The following is a 19,170-nucleotide window of genomic DNA, read 5'->3' on the forward strand; positions in this document are numbered from 1 at the left end:
GAGCCCAGGACAGCTATAATTTCATAATAGAGACCGTGAAATCTTGTCCATGGCAAATGCTGAACCAAACACAAATGGTTCCCCCCCCCCTTTTTTTTTTTTTTTTTTTTTTTTTTTTTTTTGGTTTTTCGAGACAGGGTTTCTCTGTGTAGCCCTGACTGTCCTGGACTTGCTTTGTAGACCAGGCTGGCCTCAAACTCACAGAGATCCGCCTGCCTCTGCCTCCTGAGTGCTGGGATTAAAGGCGTGTGCCACCAAGCTTGGCAAGTTCCCACTTTTTTTTCTTTTTTTAATCTGCACTGCGGAGACTGATTGGTGAGACGCCTGCGTGTGGCCTCTGGGAAGGCGGAAGAAGGCATAAACATCACGGAAGCCATGGGGCCTTTTAGGTCCAGGAATTTCAAGACCAGCAAGAAGAACACCGTTTCTGACTGTGGACAGCTCTATTCCTTCTGACTTTCGGGCAGGCATCTCACCCACCAGGCCAATCCTCATGTAGCCCCAGAGAGCCCCCACCCATCTGCTGGCAGAACCCTGTAATCCCTCACTGACTATAGATTCCCAATTCCCCTCCAAGTCCAGCTGCATTGCAGGCTTAAGTTTATGATTATGGATAAAAACTAAATAAGGAAAAGAAATCAGTAAATGACATAAAAGAGGGAGAGGGAAAGAGAGTGCACACGCCCAGCGGCTCATGGTGACGGTGACAGCTCTCAGGCTGAGGACTTTGTCAAGGGCTACTCCAAAATCTGCCCATGTACTGAGCTGACTCCTATGAACTGCTAATGTATGGCTGATATTGACCTGCAAAGAACGGCAATGTCACGGGTACAGTCTTTACTTACGCCTTTAACACTTGAACAAACCCAAGAACGGAGAGCATTAAAAGGCAAAGATAAATCAAGAGTCTTTGCTTTCCTGGGCTCCAGCCCCCACCCAGCCTGGTCCTAACCTTGCTCTCATACTGCCTGCCCCCAGGCCGGGATGCTGAGCAGGCAACAGAGGCTGAGGGACTCTTTGGTGACAAGACACCTTTGGTCACATGTGGTGGCATGAATCATCAATGCTGAGGACAAGACACACTCTAATTCAGTTTAATCCCTAAGTGAGGACACTTTAGGTTCCTAAACAGTTAACCCCCCCCCCACCTCCCCCCCACCCCCAGCAAAACAAGAGCACGCAGAACAACTTTGCTAGGTCAACAAACCTCGGCCCACACACCTCCTCACACTGGCCATAGAACGAGGACACACCAGTTCCACGTTTATTTTCGGAAAGTGATGAAAACAAAAGAAATACATCCAAACACCACTCTCTCTACAATAAATAGCCTCCCCCTCCCAAAGAAATAAAAAATAGAGAGAGAGAGAGAGAGAAAGAGAGAGAGAGAGAGAGAGAGAGAGAGAGAGAGAGAGAGAGAGAGAGAGAGAGAGAGAGAGGGAGAGAGGAGAGTATGTGCGCACACACTGGTTCAAAGTGACCTCGCTTGGTGAAATGCGCTCCCGCCAATCCCTTCCTCTGTACCCACTCGCTTGTCTCCTCGCAGGTGGGAAAGGTGATAAGGTGATTAGACCAACAGTTGAAAGTTGCTTGGCGAGGGGCGGGGCGGGGAGGCGGGCCAGGAAGAGAGCCGGTTTCCGGTCCTGGACCCTGACCCTGTCACACCTCCGGAAGCCATGATGTCCCTCTGGGTCCCCCTCGCGGAACCATCGGTCAGAAGCAGCACCTGGCACGTGACTGTAATTCGGGCAGAGGAAGGGGCAGGGGACACTCCTGACACATCTCCTTGTGGGCCAGGAGACAAAGTGAACCCCAGGATCCTTCCAGCCCTCCTCCTTCCCCAATCCATCACACTGTACAGGGAAGAGATGGCCGGAGCTCGGGCTTCCTCGCCCCGCCCCACCCCCGTGTCTGTTTTCTAAGTTAGTCGGCACCTTCCGATTCCGTGGCGTCTTCTCAGTTGGGAAAATAGTTATAAAACTGGCCTTCGGGTTCTTTATCAAAAGGGGAGGAGCTGTCACCACTGGGAGGATAGGGGGATATCCGCCTCCTCTTAGACTCTCCTTCACCTAGTCCTGAGTCGCTGGACTCTGGCGGCCGGAGGGAGGTGACCTCAGTCCACAACGACGACGATGATGATTGGGATCCCTGTTCCTCTGGCCCTCTCCCGTCTGAGGATCCCAGGCCAGGGTCCACGGGCAGAGTTCGCATGGGGCGGAACCAGCCAGCTGGGCTCATCTTAGGAGGATACTGAGGGGCCACAGGCCAACCAGCTCCGGGCGCCAGGACTTCTTGGCCGCGGTAGTAGGGCACTGTGGGCCCAGGGGCAGAGGGCAGGAACGTGGGCTTCACGCTCACTGCTCGGAGCTCAGCTTCGTAACTGTGTTCCCGAGGTGTCCCCAGCCAGTAAGGCTGTGAGACCATATCCTTGGGCTGGGCAGGAAGGTCGGGGTAGAAACGGCTAGGAACTGGATACTGGTTGGATAGAAGAGGGGAGTAGGGGTCCCCCGCAAGCAGTTGACAGTTGGGTCCAGGTGGGGAGGGAACGCTGGTGTCCACCGACGTGTACATGCTACAAAAGGGAAAGTAAATTGAAACAGTAAAAGGGAAACCAAGTCATAAGCCTGTCTTCCCTTCCCTGGCCTGCATTCCCTGCAGACCCCCCCCCCAAAGCAGAGACAGGACATGCTGAGCATTAATCTACAGTCCCCAGTCTCAGGGGGACCCCAGGGGATTTGAGTCCAATGCACTTACGACTCAAAGTTCTCCCGGAATCCTTTGGCAAAGGGGTTGTTGTCGATTTTCAGCTGAGTGATCTGGAGAGGGGAAACCCAGTTGTCTGAGTCTGAGGTTCAGAGACTCCTCCTTAGCCCCGCCCCGCAAAAGACTGTGCCTGCCCCTCAGCAGATGCCTGTCCCCAGAGGCCCCTGTCACCCCAGCCCCTCACCTCAGCATTCTGGTAAGCAGTCACTGCAATGAACTGGGTCTCTTGGAAAGTGAAGACATGAGTGTTAGAACTGTTGCAGGCGGCCTCCGGCTCTCCGTCAGTCACCTCCACGATGTGTAGCCGGGGCTGGTACTTATGGAGAGACTGCAGGACAATCATCTAGAGAGGGAGCCAGGTGGTGACAGGGTCATGGGAGGAACTCCTGACCCCATGGTAGCCTCATATCTGGATCCACCCCCCCCCCAATAACTCCCAGCCCTGCAGCGAGAATGCTTGATTACATCTTCTGTCTTCGTCCACCATGTGACTTCTCCTAAGCCTCCCAGCTTCTCTCTGGGGCACCTATTCTAACCTCTTGTGGCTTTGCTGATCCTACACATCCTTGAGACCAAGAGATTGTATGTGTTTGAACACACGTATGCCTCTACGGGCTCGTGTGTGTGCGGGTATAAATCAACGACCTCGGGCACCATCCACCTTTTTTGGGACAGGCTCTTGGTACTCACAGGTAGGCTGGCTGGCCTAGGGATCCACCCGTCACTGCCTCCTCAATGCTAAAATGGCTGGTTCATGGCAGTGCAGCCAGCTTTTCTTTTCTTTTTTAAACATGGGTTCTAAGGCCAGGCCTAGTGGCGCACGCCTTTATTACCAGCACTCGGGAGGCAGAGGCAGGTGGATCGCTGTGAGTTCGAGGCCAACCTAGACTATAAAATGAGACCAGGACAGCCAAGGCTACACAGAGAAACCCTGTCTCAAAAAACCAGAACAAACAAACAAACACCCTATGGGGTCTAGGGATGAGACTTGGATCTTGGTCTTTGCAAGGCAAATGCTTTACCCACTGAATCATCTCTCTGGCTCAGGGTTCTCACAGGATTGGGCTGTGGAGACAGCTCAGCATGTGTTGCCAACCTTGGCAACCAGAGCTTGACCTCTGGAATCCGTGCGGTGGAAGAAGAGAACCAACTCCAGCAAATTGTCCTTTGACTTCCACAAACACACCACGGCGCACTCAACGCTCACAATAAGACAAACAAGTGAATGTAAAAAAACAAAGCAGAAGCAAGCCCACGAATGCTCAATAACGAAAACACTTTGCATCCACTCCCTGGGACACTAGGACCCGTCAAGGTGACAAAACCCCTAGGCTGGGTTTGGCCTGTGCTGACCAGAGAGCAAGCCCTGCCAGAGATCCAGTGTCATTCCATCTCCTTGTCTTCCCAAGGTGGGTAGCAAAGAGCCAGAGTTCAGAGAGGAAGGAAGGCGGCTGGGGCATGGAGTAGCTCCATGTGGGGCGTGCTTGCCTAGCTAGCATGCACCAAGCCCTGGTGCCACATCCAGAACCGGGTAAACCAGGCGTGGTGGTGCATGCCTGTAATCTCAGCACTCGGAATCAGAAGGATCAAAGTTCAAGGTCATCCTTGGCTATTTAGGGAGGAGAGGAAAGAAGGGGAGAGGAAGGAAGAAGAGAGGAGAGGAGGGGAGGGGGGAAAACGGAGGAGAGGGGAGAAGAGGGAAGGAGAGGGGACTCCAGGACAGGTCAGGGGAGGGGAGGGAAGACAGTACAGAGTGGGTCTTAGGAAGTGTGAGAGGAGGGGTCTTCGATGCAGGGCAGATGGGGCTGACAGTCCTACCTGGGTCACATTGTTGGAAGCCCCCTTGTTGTTGGTGAGCTTTAGTTTCCCAAATGAAACTTCCTGACGCATCCAGTGGGCTCCGGTGTTGGGGGAGTCGGGATGGACGTATAAGCGGTTCCCTGTGGACAGTTAGCCTTATTGCTAAGTATTGAACAGACCCCTAGAGATGTGGGATTTTTTTTTCTTTTTTGCCTGTTCTCAGAGGAATGTGAGAAAGATGCAGGGGAGGGGACAGACAGGCTGAGCAGGAGCAGGGGAGGGGAGAGGACAGAGCTAAACCGAATCAGAGACGAGGTGAAAAGCCAAAGGAAGGGCGACGATATAGGGGCAAAGGCTTGACTAATCCACCAGGGGGCGCCCAGTCTTGGTTAAAAAAAAAAAAAAAAAAAAGCACGCCCACCACTCCCGCGGGGCGAGGGTCTTACCTGGCATGCTGCCTTCTGCCTTTCCACACTGCACCCACTTGCCACTCTGGTACCGCCAGTGGTGCTGGTCCACCAAGACCACATCCACAAACATCCTGTAATGGCTAGTAGGCTCCAGCCCGGCCACAGTGAACGAGAGGAACGGGAACATTCGCCTGCGAGGAACAGAGAGGCCCCCCACGGCGTCCATCGGCCCAAGCTCAGGGGCAGTCATCAGTGCGCATGCGCGCACTGCAGCCAGCCCTCCACCTGTTCACAAGAGCCAACTGGCAAATGTGCCACAAGTGAGGTTGTTAAGTATAGATGTAACGGAAAATTAATTCGTAGGGCTGGAGAAATGGCTCTGCGGCTAAGAGCACATACTCCCAGAGGATCTGAGTTCAGTTCCCAGCACCTACATCAGGCAGCTGACCATAGCCTGTAATTCCAACTCCAAGGTGATCCAACGCCTCTGGCCTCCACAGCGGCCCTGCCCCCCCCACCCCCCACCCCCCGCACACGCACACATTATTAAAAATAAATCTTTTTTCTTAAATTGAATTGTGGCCAGGCAGTGGTGGTGCACACCTTTAATCCCAGCACTTGGGAGGCAGAGATGGGAAGATCTCTGAGTTCGAGGCCAGCCTGGTAGACAGAAGTGAGTTTCAGGATAGTTAGGGCTACACAGAAAAACCCTTGTCTTGAAAAACAAAACACAAACAATCAAATTGTACAAATTCGACAGTTTATACAATTCTACTAAAAGCTGAGGCACACACCACTAAGAGTGTCTTTTCGGTGTTTTACTATGTTGTCTTGTGGCCTGAGCTTGAGGCTACAAGCCGCTGTACGAAGTAGCAGAGGAGCTGGCAATGGCTGCCGTTCATCCCCCTCCAACTCTGCATTCAACCCCATCTTGTTGGCGAGGTGGGCAGGAATCAGCGACGCTACAAATCAGTGCCTGCCTTTATTTATTTTTTTTTTTTAAGATTTATTTATTTATTATTTACACAGTACCCTGCCTGCTCACCAGAAGAGGGCCCAGATCGCATTATAGACGGTTGTGACCCACCATGTGGTTTCTGGGAAGTGAACTCAGGACCTTTAGAAGAACAGACAGTGCTCTTAACCTCTGAGCCATCATCTCTCCAGTCCCGGTGCTTGCCTTTTTGTGGTGCCAATGGTTAAACCTAAAATTTCACGCATATGCATACCATGCAAACACTCTGCCACCGAGCTACATCCCAGCCTGTAGACTTTTGAAATTGTTTTACTCTCAAAAGATCAGTTGTTGGATATTTATCTGGAAACCACTGATGAACATTAGCGTGCTTCCTGCATGGGCCAGAGGCACCAGCCAGCTCTCCAAAGATAGTTCCGGAAGGTGGTTGTGCCTCGGTTCCACTTCTCCACCAGTGACTCGCCCTGTGCAATGCATTTCTGCCCCCGCAGTGTTCACACACAGCCCATCCCCGTCCCACACAAACATCTATAGTATGGCCCGCCGCAAGCCTGGGCCTTCGGACACCCTAGGTATCGTCTCATTGATCTTGTGCTTAGTCCTGCATCCCAGGAAAAGCAGAAGTTGGTGGGTCAGAGTCTGCATCGTCTGCCATCGTTCTAAAGTGAAAGAGCCAGGAAAGGAAGCCCTCTCTTGCAATGGCCTCCCCACCACTTCCACCATCGCTGCCCCCGTCGTCGCGATACTGCAACCACCATGTCCACTATCACAACCACCATCGCTCTCACCGCTATCTCCACCATCACTTTGACACTGTCATTACCATGACAACCTCCAGCATTGCTTCAGTCACCTCCACAGTCTTTATCACTGCCATTACCCCTCCATGATTACAAGCACTGTCTCTCCACCCATCAGTTCTGTTATCTCTACTATGAACACATCGACCACCTCCACCATCACTACAGCCACAACCTCCACCATCGCTACAGCCACAACCTCCACCATCGCTACAGCCACAACCTCCACCATCACTACAGCCATAACCTCCACCATCGCTACAGCCATAACCTCCACCATCGCTACAGCCATAACCTCCACCATCGCTACAGCCACAACCTCCACCATCGCTACAGCCACAACCTCCACCATCACTACAGCCACAACCTCCACCATCGCTACAGCCACAACCTCCACCATCGCTACAGCCACAACCTCCACCATCGCTACAGCCACAACCTCCACCATCGTTACAGCCACAACCTCCACCATCGCTACAGCCACAACCTCTACCATCACTACAGCCACAACCTCCACCATCGCTACAGCCACAACCTCCACCATCGTTACAGCCACAACCTCCACCATCGCTACAGCCACAACCTCTACCATCGCTACAGCCACAACCTCTACCATCACTACAGCCACAACCTCCACCATCACTACAGCTACAACCTCCACCATCGCTACAGCCACAACCTCCACCATCACTGCAGCCACCACCTCCACCGTCGCAATAACCACCACATCCGCTATCTCCATCGCAGTCCCAGTCACTGCTTGACATCTACCATCCCAACAGTCACTGCTTCCGTTACCGCCATCGCTACCATTACCCTCCCGTCATCGCAGCCTTCCTATCTGCAACCACTACCAGCACCATCTCCTCCATCCACTCTCGCCACAACCTCGTCATCACAACCACCACTACCAGCTGCCTCAGAGTCAGCACCAGTTCCACTAGCTGAGCTGTCTCCATGCCCCAGCAGGAAGAGTGGGGCTGTCAGAACAGCAGCGTCAAACACTCATTGGATGTCTCTTTCACTCCCACCCACATCCCTCCTCCCAAGGGGCCATGCAGATTAGGAAAGCATTGGGCTCTTAATGAAGAAACCTATAGACTCGACAAGCCTCAAGCTCACAATGTAGCTAAGGATGACTTTGAACTTCCGGTTTTCCCGCCTCAGCTTCCAAAGTGCTGGGATTGCAGGTGTGCACAACTATGCTCAGTCTGTTTAGTGCTAGGGATCCACCCAAGACTTAGTGAATTCTACAAACTCATCCATATCCTATGTCCAAAAACTAAATATTGAAAAACTGAGGTGGGAGCTGGGTGGTGGTGGCGCACGCCTTTAATCCCAGCACTTGGGAGGCAGAGGCAGGTGGATCGCTGTGAATTCAAGGCCAGCCTGGTCTACAAAGTGAGTCCAGGACAGCCAAAGTTACACAGAGAAACCCTGTCTCGAAAAGCCAAAAACTGCAAGAAGGTGTGTGTGCCACCGTTGCCCAGCTTTGTCATATTATTTTGAAGTAGGGTTTCACTATGTGGCTCCGGCTGTCTTGGAACTTGCTATGTGGACCACGCTGGCCTCAGACCCACAGAGATCCATCTGCCAAGCCTGGTTTGACACTTGTCTTTAATTCTAGCACTCAGGAGGAAAAGACAAGTGGATCTCTGTGAGTCGGAGGCCAGCCTGGTCCACATATGGAGTTCTAGGACAGCCAGAGTGACATAACAGAGAGACTCTGTCTTAAAAGGGTAAGGTAGCTCGAGAGATGGCTCATAAGTTAAGAGCACTGGTTGCTCTTCCAGACGACCTGAGTTTGATTCTCAGCACCCACATGAAGGCCCACAAACACCACAAAGACCAGTTCTAGGGCGTCCAGCACTTTCTCTTGGCCTCAGCAGGCAGTAGGCACTCATGTGGTGCACATGCATGCATGCAGACATAACATCCACACACATTAAAAAACAAACAAACAAACAAAAAACCCAAACTAACGAAAAACAGGTTCTTAAATAGCGGCCAGTCCCCATTCACACTTTCTATTCTAAAGCATAGAAGGCAAGACCTTTCTGGGTGGTACTGAGTACCTTGTATCATTAAGTACCAAGCACCCCGGACCTTGTGTTATGTTAGACAAGTGCTCTTCAGCTAAGCTGTATCACCAGCCTTTGAACACGTTTATTGGTCCTCTACTTAATGCACTAAGCAGTTCAGCAAGCCAGAAAATGTCCCTTGAAGCTTTACACTCAAAGACACTGAGGTTTACGGAGAGATGTTGATGACAGCCCACGCTGTGGTCTCTGCCTCACTGTCCTGCTTTTATCCTGATAGTGGGTGACAAGAAACACAGGAAAGCTCGGCGTGGTGGCGCACGCCTTTAATCCCAGCACCCAGGAGGCAGAGGCAGGCGTCTCTCTGTGAGTTCAAGGCTAGCTTGGTCTACAAAGCAAGTGTAGGATAGCCCCAGGGCTACACAGAGAAACCCTGTCTCGAAAACCAAAAAGAGTCGGCTGTGTGGTGGTGCATGTCTTTAATCCCAGCACTCGGGAGGCAGAGGCAGGCCTTTGTGAGTTCAAGGCCAGCCTGATCTACAGAGTGAATCCAGGACAGGCAGGACTGCAAGAAAAATCCTGTCTCGGAAGAAAAAAAAAAAGTCAGGAGAGAGAGAGAGAGAGAAGATGATTCCTGAGGAAAGACTTGCTAGGTTAAACAATTGCCTTTACACACATGTGCACACTTGTACATGCACACACACACACACACACACACACACACACACACACACAGGGCTAAAATTACCAGCAGCTAGAATCCCAAAATAACTCCCTGATTTACATATCTCTTTGCTGGGAATAAAGCAGTAACGGAGATCAACCTGGTACGTTTGACCTCCTTAAGCCACTCACCACGCCACCTTCAGGGTCAGACTCCCGATCCTGTCACTCTCTGCTGCCCCCAGGCCTAACTCATCTAGGGATGATTTTCACAGGGTTGTGGGACACCACGGCTGGGAACGTAGTGAGTTCCAGGCCAGCCAAGGCTACACAGTGAGACCTTGTCTCTAAAACAAACCAAGGACTAGTTTCAGACGTCAGCCAACTTTCTGTAGGGCCGGCTGGCGGTACCATCCTTGGAGCAGGAAAAGAACAGCTAGACGCCGGGTGGTGGCGGCGCATGCCTTTAATCCCAGCACTCGGGAGGCAGAGGCAGGAGGATCTCTGTGAGTTCGAGGCCAGGCTGGTCTACAAGGTAAGTCCAGGACAGCCAAGGCTACACAAAGAAACCCTGTCTTGAAAAACCAAAAAAAAAAAAAAAAAAAAAAAAAAGAACAGCTAGACTTTTTGTTGTAACCACTGACTGTCATGTGACTTTGTGATTCCTAGTCCACTTCTAGGTCCAGGCTTGGGAGAAGGAGTAAGAGGTCTCTTGAAACCTGTGGAATTTTGTTTGTTGATTTTGTTTTGTTTTGATTTTCGAGACAGGGTTTCTCTGTGTAACAGAGACCTGGCTGTCCTGGACTAGCTCTGTAGACCAGGCTGGCCTTAACTCACAAAGATCGGCCAGCCTCTGCCTCACAAGTGACCATGCCCAGCAAAACAAGTGGGTTTTTGTTGTCATTGTTAATTGTTTTTGTTTTTTAAGATTTATTTATTTATTATTTACACAGGCCGGAAGAGGGCACCAGATCTCATTATAGATGGTTGTGAGCCACCATGTGGTTGCTGGGAATTAAACTCAGGACCTCTGGAAGAACAGCCAGTGCTCTTAACCTCTGAGCCACCTCTCCAGGCCAAAACATGTGTTCTCTTGGGTTTTGTTTTGTTTTTTTTTAAGATATGAAAGCTAGCAAGGTAACTCAGTATAAGAATGCTTGCATAGGACTGGACAGATGGCTCAGAGGTTAAGAGCACTGCCTGCTCTTCCAAAGGTCATGAGTTCAATTCCCAGCAACCACATGGTATCTTACAATCATAATGAAATCTGGTGCCCTCTTCTGGCATGCAAGCACTACACACAGACAGAATGTTGTGTACATATTAAATAAATAAATCTTTTAAAAAATGTTTGCATAGCATCCACGAGGCCCCACTAACAACAGAAATCCAGGTGGCTCAGCAGTTAAAAGCACTCTTCCTTACAGAGGGCCTGGGTTCAATTCTCAGCACCCACATGGTGGCTCACAACTATCAATAACTCCAAGTTCAACATCTTCCTCTGACCTCTGAGGGTACCAGACATGCACATGGTGCACAGACATGCATACATGTGAGTGACACACTCATGCACGAAAATACAATAACTCTTAAAAGGATGTAACGGCTCACACCTATGACCGCAGCACTTCAGAGTCTGAGGCAAAAAGTGTGCTACAAGTTCAAGAGTGATTGGGACAGAAGGGACTCCAGGCTAGCTACAGAGTGAGCCTCTGTCTCAAAAAAAAAAAAAAAAAAAAGCCAAGCATGGTGGCACACACCTTAAATCCCAGCACTCTGGAGGCAGAGACAGGTGAATCTCTCTGAGTTTGAGGCCAGCCGGTCTACAAAGTGAGTCTAGGACAGCCAAGGATACACAGAGAAACCCTGTCTCAAAAAACCAAAAAAAAAAGGGGGGGGGACTTTCTACTCTTACAGAGGTCCTTGATTCCTATATAAGCTCCTAGCCACCTAGAATTCCAGATCTAGGCGCTCTGACCTCCAACCTCCACAGACTCCTTCACACACATAACATACACATACATACATTTACACACATATACCCACAAAAAAATAAAAATTTAGCCAGGCCTGGTGGTACATGCCTTTAATCCCAGCACTCGGGAGGCAGAGGCAAATAATTCTCTGTGAGTTCAAGGCCAGCCTGGTCTACAAAGAGAGTCCAGGACAGCCAAGGCTACACACAGAGAAACCCTGTCTTGAAAAACTCAAATAAATAAATAAGTAAATAAATAAATAAGTTAAACAACAAGTAAAAAGTTAATTAAAAACTGTGAGAGTTGGGAAGACGGAGAAAAGAAATGCACGGCGGATGCAACGCCACCTCGCATGAAGTGGGAGGCACTCTTGCCACCCTGACTTCATATAACCAAATGCAGTCGCAAACTGAGCTACTCAACAAGCAGCTCTCCCCAGTTATCTTAATTATAATAATCAACCAATCACAGCCAGAAAAGTGGGGATTACCAGCAATTAGTACCCACCCACACACCCACAATCCCCGCCTCTCTTCCCTGCTGTTATTTGTACTTAGCAGCCCATGCACAACACACACTGCTCACAGGGACACTGGCAGGGCCTGTGTGCAGCATCCCCAGGTTGCTCCGGCTCCAAAAACACACAAACAGAGACCCCAGAGACTTCTTCCTTGTTTTTTTGTTTGTTTGTTTGTTTGTTTTCAAGTATTACATTTAGCAGAGAGGCAGTGGCGCACACTTTTAATCCCAGCGCTTGGGAGGCAGAGGCAAGTGGATCTCTGAGTTCAAGGCCAGCCTGGTTGACAGAGTGAGTTCCAGGACAGCCAAGGCTATACAGAGAAACCCTGTCTTGAAATCACCTCCTGGTTCCCCTCCCCCTGCAAAAAACAAAACAAAACAAAACAAAAAACAAACCAAGGGGGAGGGGCCGGGAACCAAGATTTCTTTTTTTAAAGTCTTACTTTTTTTTTTTTTTTTGTATGTATGTGTGTGTCTGTGTGTTGGGGTAACCCAGCCCACATAGGCTTGCGGAGGGATCTGAGCTCAGCGCCTCAGGATTAGCAGAAAGCACCTTTACCTCTGAGCTCTCTCTCAGGCCCACCACAGACTCTTCTTACTCTCAATTTCCCTGTCTGAGCCCCACTTGAACCACCAGGCGTCACCCAACCTGCTCTCCACCTAGTAAAAGCCTCACTAACACTGATCCATACTAGTGGGTGGGTCCCCGGGTGGGTGGGTGGAAGAGGAAGGGACCAGGGACAGACTGAGTCAGCCCAGGATGAACGGCGGAGGGGCTGTGGGGAGGTCTGGGATGGAAGAATTTTTCAAAAAGAAAGAAGGCCGTGGGTGATGCGGTGGTGATTTGCAGGTCATTGGAACCCACAGAGGGACAGGCCGGCCTGCCAAAGAAGGGCGACTGAGGGGACTTGCTCTGAGCCCAAAACTCTACAGCAAAAGGAAACAGCCCAGGACCTCCTAGTCACAGGAGCTCAAGAGGAGAAGATGCAGAGGCCATAGGGCGTGGCGGGGCTGAACTGACCTTGGGGTATCCAGTCTCCTTTCCAGGATGGGCCCCCTCTCCTTGGGATCTGACCCAAAGGAAGGCATCAAAGGAAATGATGAGGAACCATTGCCCCCATCCAACAGGGACCCTCTGTCATGCAATGTGGCCTTAGGAAGAATCCCAAACGTGAGGATCGGCAGACACACACACACACACACACACACACACACACACACACACACACACGATGCAAGCACACTCTTTTTGTTTTGTTTTGTTTTTTGTTTTTCGAGACAAGGTTTCTCTGTGTAGCCTTGGCTGTCCTGGACTCACCTTGTAGACCAGGCTGGCCTCGAACTCACAGAGAACCACCTGCCTCTGTCTCCCTAGTGCTGAGATTAAAAGCGTGTACCACCACCGCCCAGCTGCATGTGCACTCTTATGAAACACTCAGAAGACATTTTGGAATTTCATTTTCAGGTTTGCTAATCGTGTTTTCTTTTTGGGGGGGGAGGGGGTTCAAGACAGGGTTTCTCTGTGTGGCCTTGGGTGTCCTGGACTCGCGTTGAACACATAGAGATCTGCCTGCCTCTGCCTCCCAGAGTGCTGGGGTTACAGGCCTGTGCTACCTCAACCTGCTGCTAATCGTATTTATTTATTTATTATTATTATTATTATTATTATTATTATTATTATTATTATTATTTATTTGTTCGTGTGTGTGTGTGTGTGTGCACAAGTATGCATGTATACACATGTCAGTGTAGAAGTCAGAGGGTGACCTGAGATGTCATTCCTCACGCTCTATCTGTCTATCTGTCTGTCTATCTATCTATTTGTCTATCTATCTATCTATCTGTATCTATCTCAACAAAGGGTCTTTCATTCACTGGCCTAGAGTTCTCTGGTTAATCCAGGCTCATCATCAAGCCCAGGGATTACATATATCACCATGCCTGGCTAATTGGCTAGTTTTCTTCTTCCCTTTTTTGGTTTGTTTGTATATTTGTTTGTTTTGGGAGACAGGGTTTTTCTGTGTGGCCCTGGCTGTCCTGGAACTCACTATTTAGACCCAGCCTCAAACTCACAGAGATCTGCCTGCCTGCTTCTGCCTCCTGAGTGACAAGATTAAAGACATGTACCGCTGTGCCCGACTTATCTGTTTTTAACGTGGCTTCTGGGGCTTAAACTCGGGTCCTTATGTTTGCAAAGCAAGCACTTCACTGACTGGGCCATCTCTCTTGCCAACCCAGTTTTGGGGTTTTTTCTCGGCACAGGAGGTGGGGTGGGGGGGGGTGGGGTGGGTGGGGTGGGGGGATTCTTTCCTTTTTTTCATTTTGCGGATGGTGGAGGTGGTGGGCAGTGCCTACGTGCCATCGTGCATGTTTGGAAGTCAGAGGGCAACCTGTGGGAGTCAGTTTCCCCTTACACCCCTTGACAGTCAAACTCCGGTTGTCAGGTATGGCAGCCCATGTCTTTACCCTTTGAGCCATTCTGCCAGGCCATTACTTTTTTTTTTTTCAGTTCCACTTTCAAGGCAAGCATGGCTCCAGTGCACACTCAAACTCCTAGCATTGGGGAGGCTAAAGCAGGTAGATTGAGACTTCCTGGCCAGCCTGGGCTACATGAAGTAAGACCTCATCTCAGCTAACCCCCCCCCAAAAAATTTGTTTTCAGAGGAACATAAAGATTCAAAGCAGGAAGATCATCGCCAACTGCAAGCCAGTTTTGATTGCATGGCAAGATCCTATCTCAAAATAACCACAACATGGTGAATGCCTTTAATGGCAGCGTTCAGGAGGCAGGGGCAAGCAGACCTCTGTGATTTCCAGGCCAGCTGAGCCTGTAGAGTGAGACGCTGACTTAAAAACAAAGCAAAACCCAAACAAAATAGCAACAACAACAACAACAGACTAATACTGAAAAAATTTGAAGCCAAGCCTGCTATCGTTTTATTATTAATGAATTAATTTGTTGTTGTTGTTGTTATTTTCCAGACAAGGTTCCTGTGTGTAACATCTCTGTTACACAGGCTGTCCTAGAACTCACTTTGTAGACCAGGCTGGCCTCAAATTCACAAAGTTCTGCCTGCCTCTGCCTCTTGAGTCCTGGGATTAAATGCACCACCATGCCTGATCTTTTACCTTTATATAATGGGATTTGTCAAAATAAAAAATTGGTTAAGAATGTACCACAGAGCCGGGCGTGGTGGTGCACGCCTTTAATCCCAGCAGAGGCAGAAGCAGAGGCAGGAGGGTCTCTGTGAGTTCGAGGCCAGCCTGGTCTACAAAGTGAGTCCAGGACAGCCAAGGCTACACACAGAAACCCTGTCTCAAAAACAAACAAACAAACAAACAAACAAGAATGTACAGGGCCCTGGGTTCAGTTCTTAGCTTTGAAAAGAAAAGTAAATTGATTTTGGTTCTGCATGATGGCGCACACTTATAATCCTAGCACTGGGGAGGCAGAGGCGGGAAGATCTACAGTTTGAAAGGAAGCCTTTGCTACGTAGCAAACAGAAAGAAAAAGGGGGGAACCTCACTATGTACGTAGCACAGGCTAGTTTCCAATTACGGGGACCACAGGGGCGCATTACCACAGCTGGCTTGAAAAATGTGTCTAGCGTACCTTAGGCCCCGGGTCCCAATCCCAGCACTAAAAAAAAAAGAAGAGAGAGAGAGAGAGAGAGAGAGAGAGAGAGAGAGAGAGAGAGGGAAAGACGTAGATCCAAAGGAAGAGAACAAAGGGAGTCAAGTGAAAAGTATGCAGTAGGAAGGAACAGGCAAGAGAAGAGGCCATTGGAGTCAAGACAGTGATACAGTTAGAGTGTGTCCCTCCAAATGCCCCCCCACCCCACCCTGCCCCGGACAGCTCACAGACAGATAGGCCCCAACCCAGCTCAGCTTCAGTCACTGAAGTTGTGGCGGATGCTCTGGCCAGCCCACCCCTCCAGACTGGAGGAGCTGAAGCCTGACAGTGCAAAGGACAAGGCCTGGCCAGGCCCCCGGCATGAGAAGACCTCCTATTCCTGACGACACCCCGCAAAGCACAAAGCCAGAATATAAGCCACTGGCTATCCCCGCAACTCAGTGTTCATGCCTGCCCCGCCTAACTCACTGTGAAATAATGGAAGTGAAAGCATGCGGGGTGCACCATGCGAGGCCTTCAGACAGTGTGGGTGGCTGTTTTTACTGGTGGCATGGCGACCAGATAAAGGAGAGCCAACGGTACCATGTGAGTCCTGGTCCCGGCCCTGCAGGTGTGACCTCAGATGAGTCCCTTACTGACGCTGGGCCTGTTCAGACACTCTAGGACTAGAAACCTGGTCCGCGCCTGAGACACCCAGAGAGGGGTTGGGGGAGCAGAGGAGAACCCTCAGAAGAGTCTTTGGAGATAAAGGGTGGGTCAAAAACCAAACTCATAGCCGGGCGTGGTGGCGCACACCTTTAATCCCAGCACTCGGGAGGCAGAGGCAGGCGGATCGCTGTGAGTTCGAGGCCAGCCTGGTCTACAAAGCGAGTCCAGGACAGCCAAGGCTACACAGAGAAACCCTGTCTCGAAAAACCAAAAAAACAAACAAACAAACAAACAAAAAAAAACAAACTCATGGCTTATCCTGGGTTCATGCTAGTGAGGGAGAAGAAGTCAGCAGCTGGAAACCAGCTGTAGTTGGCAGCCCCCACCCCACCCCACGCCCCATCGTCTGGAGGGCATATACTCCAGGAGCCCCACTCTTGCAATCTCTTGACTCTCCCTTCTGCCATCCCACATCCTAACCCACTAATGACAAAGCCCTGGCTGGTCCCCCCTGAGACGGGTAGCTGCCTCTTCCTATAAGACACAAGAGGGTTGGTCCACTGGGGCGCTGCGTACTAGATGACCCCTCACAAACTGCAAGTTTCTCTTTCTTTCTTCAGCAAAGAGACTCCAGCCCGGAAACAGCAGGCTGAGCCACAAACCGTACAACTAATGCAACAGCTTCAGGGGACCCTCCTCTCTCAGGCTGGACTGGTGAACATCTGGGTAAGGAAGTGGCCATGTTCTTAGGGAGCAGCCCCAAAGGGCACATTACAAGACTGGACACCAGCTGCGACTGGTCTTGAGTTTGGTGATGTTCAGGCCCTGGGCATCTGTGCCCTGCACAAATCTCTCTGTGTCTGTGTCTGTGTCTGTGTCTGTGTCTGTGTCTGTGTCTGTGTCTGTGTCTATGTCTGTCTCTCACTGTCTGTCTCTCTGTCTGTGTCTGTGTCTCTGTCTCTCTCTCTCTCTCTCTCTCTCTCTCTCTCTCTCTCTCTCTCTCTCTCTCTCTCTCCAGACATATGATCTCAAAGTAAGACCGGAAAAGAAACTTGGCAACCGCTTCTCCATGTCACCAAATCCCAGTCTGCCCCCCCCCCCCATCAGGGGCAAAGGAACAGGAACACTGAGATGCCAGAAGTTTCTGCTCCCAACGCTTCAGTTTCCCATACACAGGGGCTGAGAGGCGGCCAGCTCCTGTCAGGCCCAATATATGCTCCCCATGCCCACTGAAACCCCAAACTGTGGCAAGGAGCAAGTCTGAGGTTCCGGCCAACTCTTGGTGAAGCGAGAGTCACCCTCTCCTCTGCACCAAAGTAACTTCTAATTGCGCACACACCATCATCTCTGTCCTTTTTTGTGCTCTCTGACTGTTGGTGTGATTACCCTCAGAACCCGCGGCTCCCCGGAGCGTTCGGCTTCCCGGTCTCCTAAAACTGAAGCTCAGGCTGCGAACAAGAAGACTCAGCAACGTGCAGCTTCAGAATTTGATTTTTTTCTTTTCTTTTTCTTTCTTTTTTTTTTTTTTAAAGAGAAAAGTCCTTGTTCTGGCGGGCCACCGGGGCCAGACTCCCTCCGGCTCCGCCCTGCGAGCTCGCCGGCCGCGCTTGGCCTCGGCGCACGCCACACTCACCTTCCTTGTTTAGTGATGATCATCTCTGTCTGATGCTGGTTGAACTTGGACCACAACAGGTGGTTGCTGAGTGCGACTCTCAGCTTCCCGGACACCTCCAGCCCCGCGGGCAAAGCGTAGTCCTCGCGTGGCCCTGGGTAAAGTCCGGCACGCGGGTCCGGAGCCACGTAGCCATCCCCGGGAGGGTAGCCCTCAGCACCCGCGGGCGGCAGGAAGGGCTCGCCCGGCCCGGGGAAGCCGGCCGCTTGGGCCCGGGGCGGGTAGGCGTAAGCGCCAAGGAAGCGGCCCGGCGCAGCAGGCACCAGGGCGCCCCCAGAGTAGGGCGTCCCCAGGTTGCCACCTGCGCGGCGATCAGTGGGATCCTGTGCGCCAGGCTCGGGATAGAAGAAGCGATGCTGCTGGTCCGCTCCGGGTCCCCTGCCCTCGTCACTCGGCATCGGCTCGGTGCCGGTCAGCATGTCTCCACAGCCCGGCTCCACGATGCCCATCCGCGGCGGGCTGGGCGCCTTCCCGCAGCCGCCGAGGAGACCCGAGGGTCTTGGAGGCTGGGGCGACGGGGGCGGGATCCAGAGAGAAGTGGAACTCCACCCAAGCCGGAGCTGGGACGCCTGGCTACTGAGCGCGCGTTGGGTAGGCGCGCAGCTGCTCTGGGGCTTTCTCTCTAGCGGGCTGCTGTCACTAGCGGCGCGGCGGCCTTTACTGTGGCTTTATGAAGCTCCTTGGGCCCCCTCACCCCGCTACCTCGGCCCCGCCTCGCCTCGCCCCGCCCCCTCGTGGCTAATACAGCGGTAACTCGCTTTTGGTGAGAACTGAAGCCCCCTCCCCCCAAAGCGAGGACCAGTAAGTATCTGTGCGCCCCGAATCTGGAAGAATCAACCTGCCACCTAAAACTCTAGCGGGTTTCTCTCCCCAGGAAATCCGCCCATCATGGAAGGCACAGCAAAGGCCCTTTCCCCAAATGGGACCATATGAGCATTCTCACGCCTCTGACAGGCTCGGGAGCTACATACATAATCAACAGATATTTGTTGCTGCCTCCTGTACGCCCAGACTTCATGGCTTTGCAAGAAGTGTTTGCTTGCCTTCTGTTGACCAAAGCCCCCTCATCACCACCCCACCTCTCACCTCCTAGCCCCGGGTGGGGGGTTAGGAGGTGGGGAGGGGGATGATGTTTGTCCCTCTAGCCCAGGAGCTGTTGGGTAACAGGCTCCCAGAAGGATTGCACCCAAAACAGCCCACCTTAGGCTGGGCTGGCTGAAAAGCTCCCACAAAAGCTCGTTCACGTGGCATAGCAGCCAGCGCTTGGCTG

At 51.4% G+C, this 19,170-nt stretch overlaps 1 protein-coding gene across 1 annotated transcript; it reads right to left on the bottom strand.

Moving 5' to 3' along the window:
* Positions 1 to 1,909: 1,909 nt before the first annotated feature.
* On the bottom strand, positions 1,910 to 18,549 carry Tbx21 (T-box transcription factor 21). Its single transcript, XM_051158429.1, has 6 exons — positions 17,862 to 18,549; positions 5,010 to 5,164; positions 4,582 to 4,703; positions 2,948 to 3,106; positions 2,755 to 2,816; positions 1,910 to 2,572 (listed from the first exon to the last, which is right to left on the bottom strand). The coding sequence occupies exons 1-6, from the start codon at positions 18,347 to 18,349 to the stop codon at positions 1,957 to 1,959; spliced, it is 1,602 nt and encodes a 533-aa protein (XP_051014386.1). The 5' UTR covers positions 18,350 to 18,549; the 3' UTR covers positions 1,910 to 1,956.
* Positions 18,550 to 19,170: the final 621 nt, after the last annotated feature.

The sequence above is a fragment of the Acomys russatus genome, chromosome 16, assembly GCF_903995435.1.
Source record: "Acomys russatus chromosome 16, mAcoRus1.1, whole genome shotgun sequence".
NCBI lineage: Eukaryota > Metazoa > Chordata > Mammalia > Rodentia > Muridae > Acomys > Acomys russatus.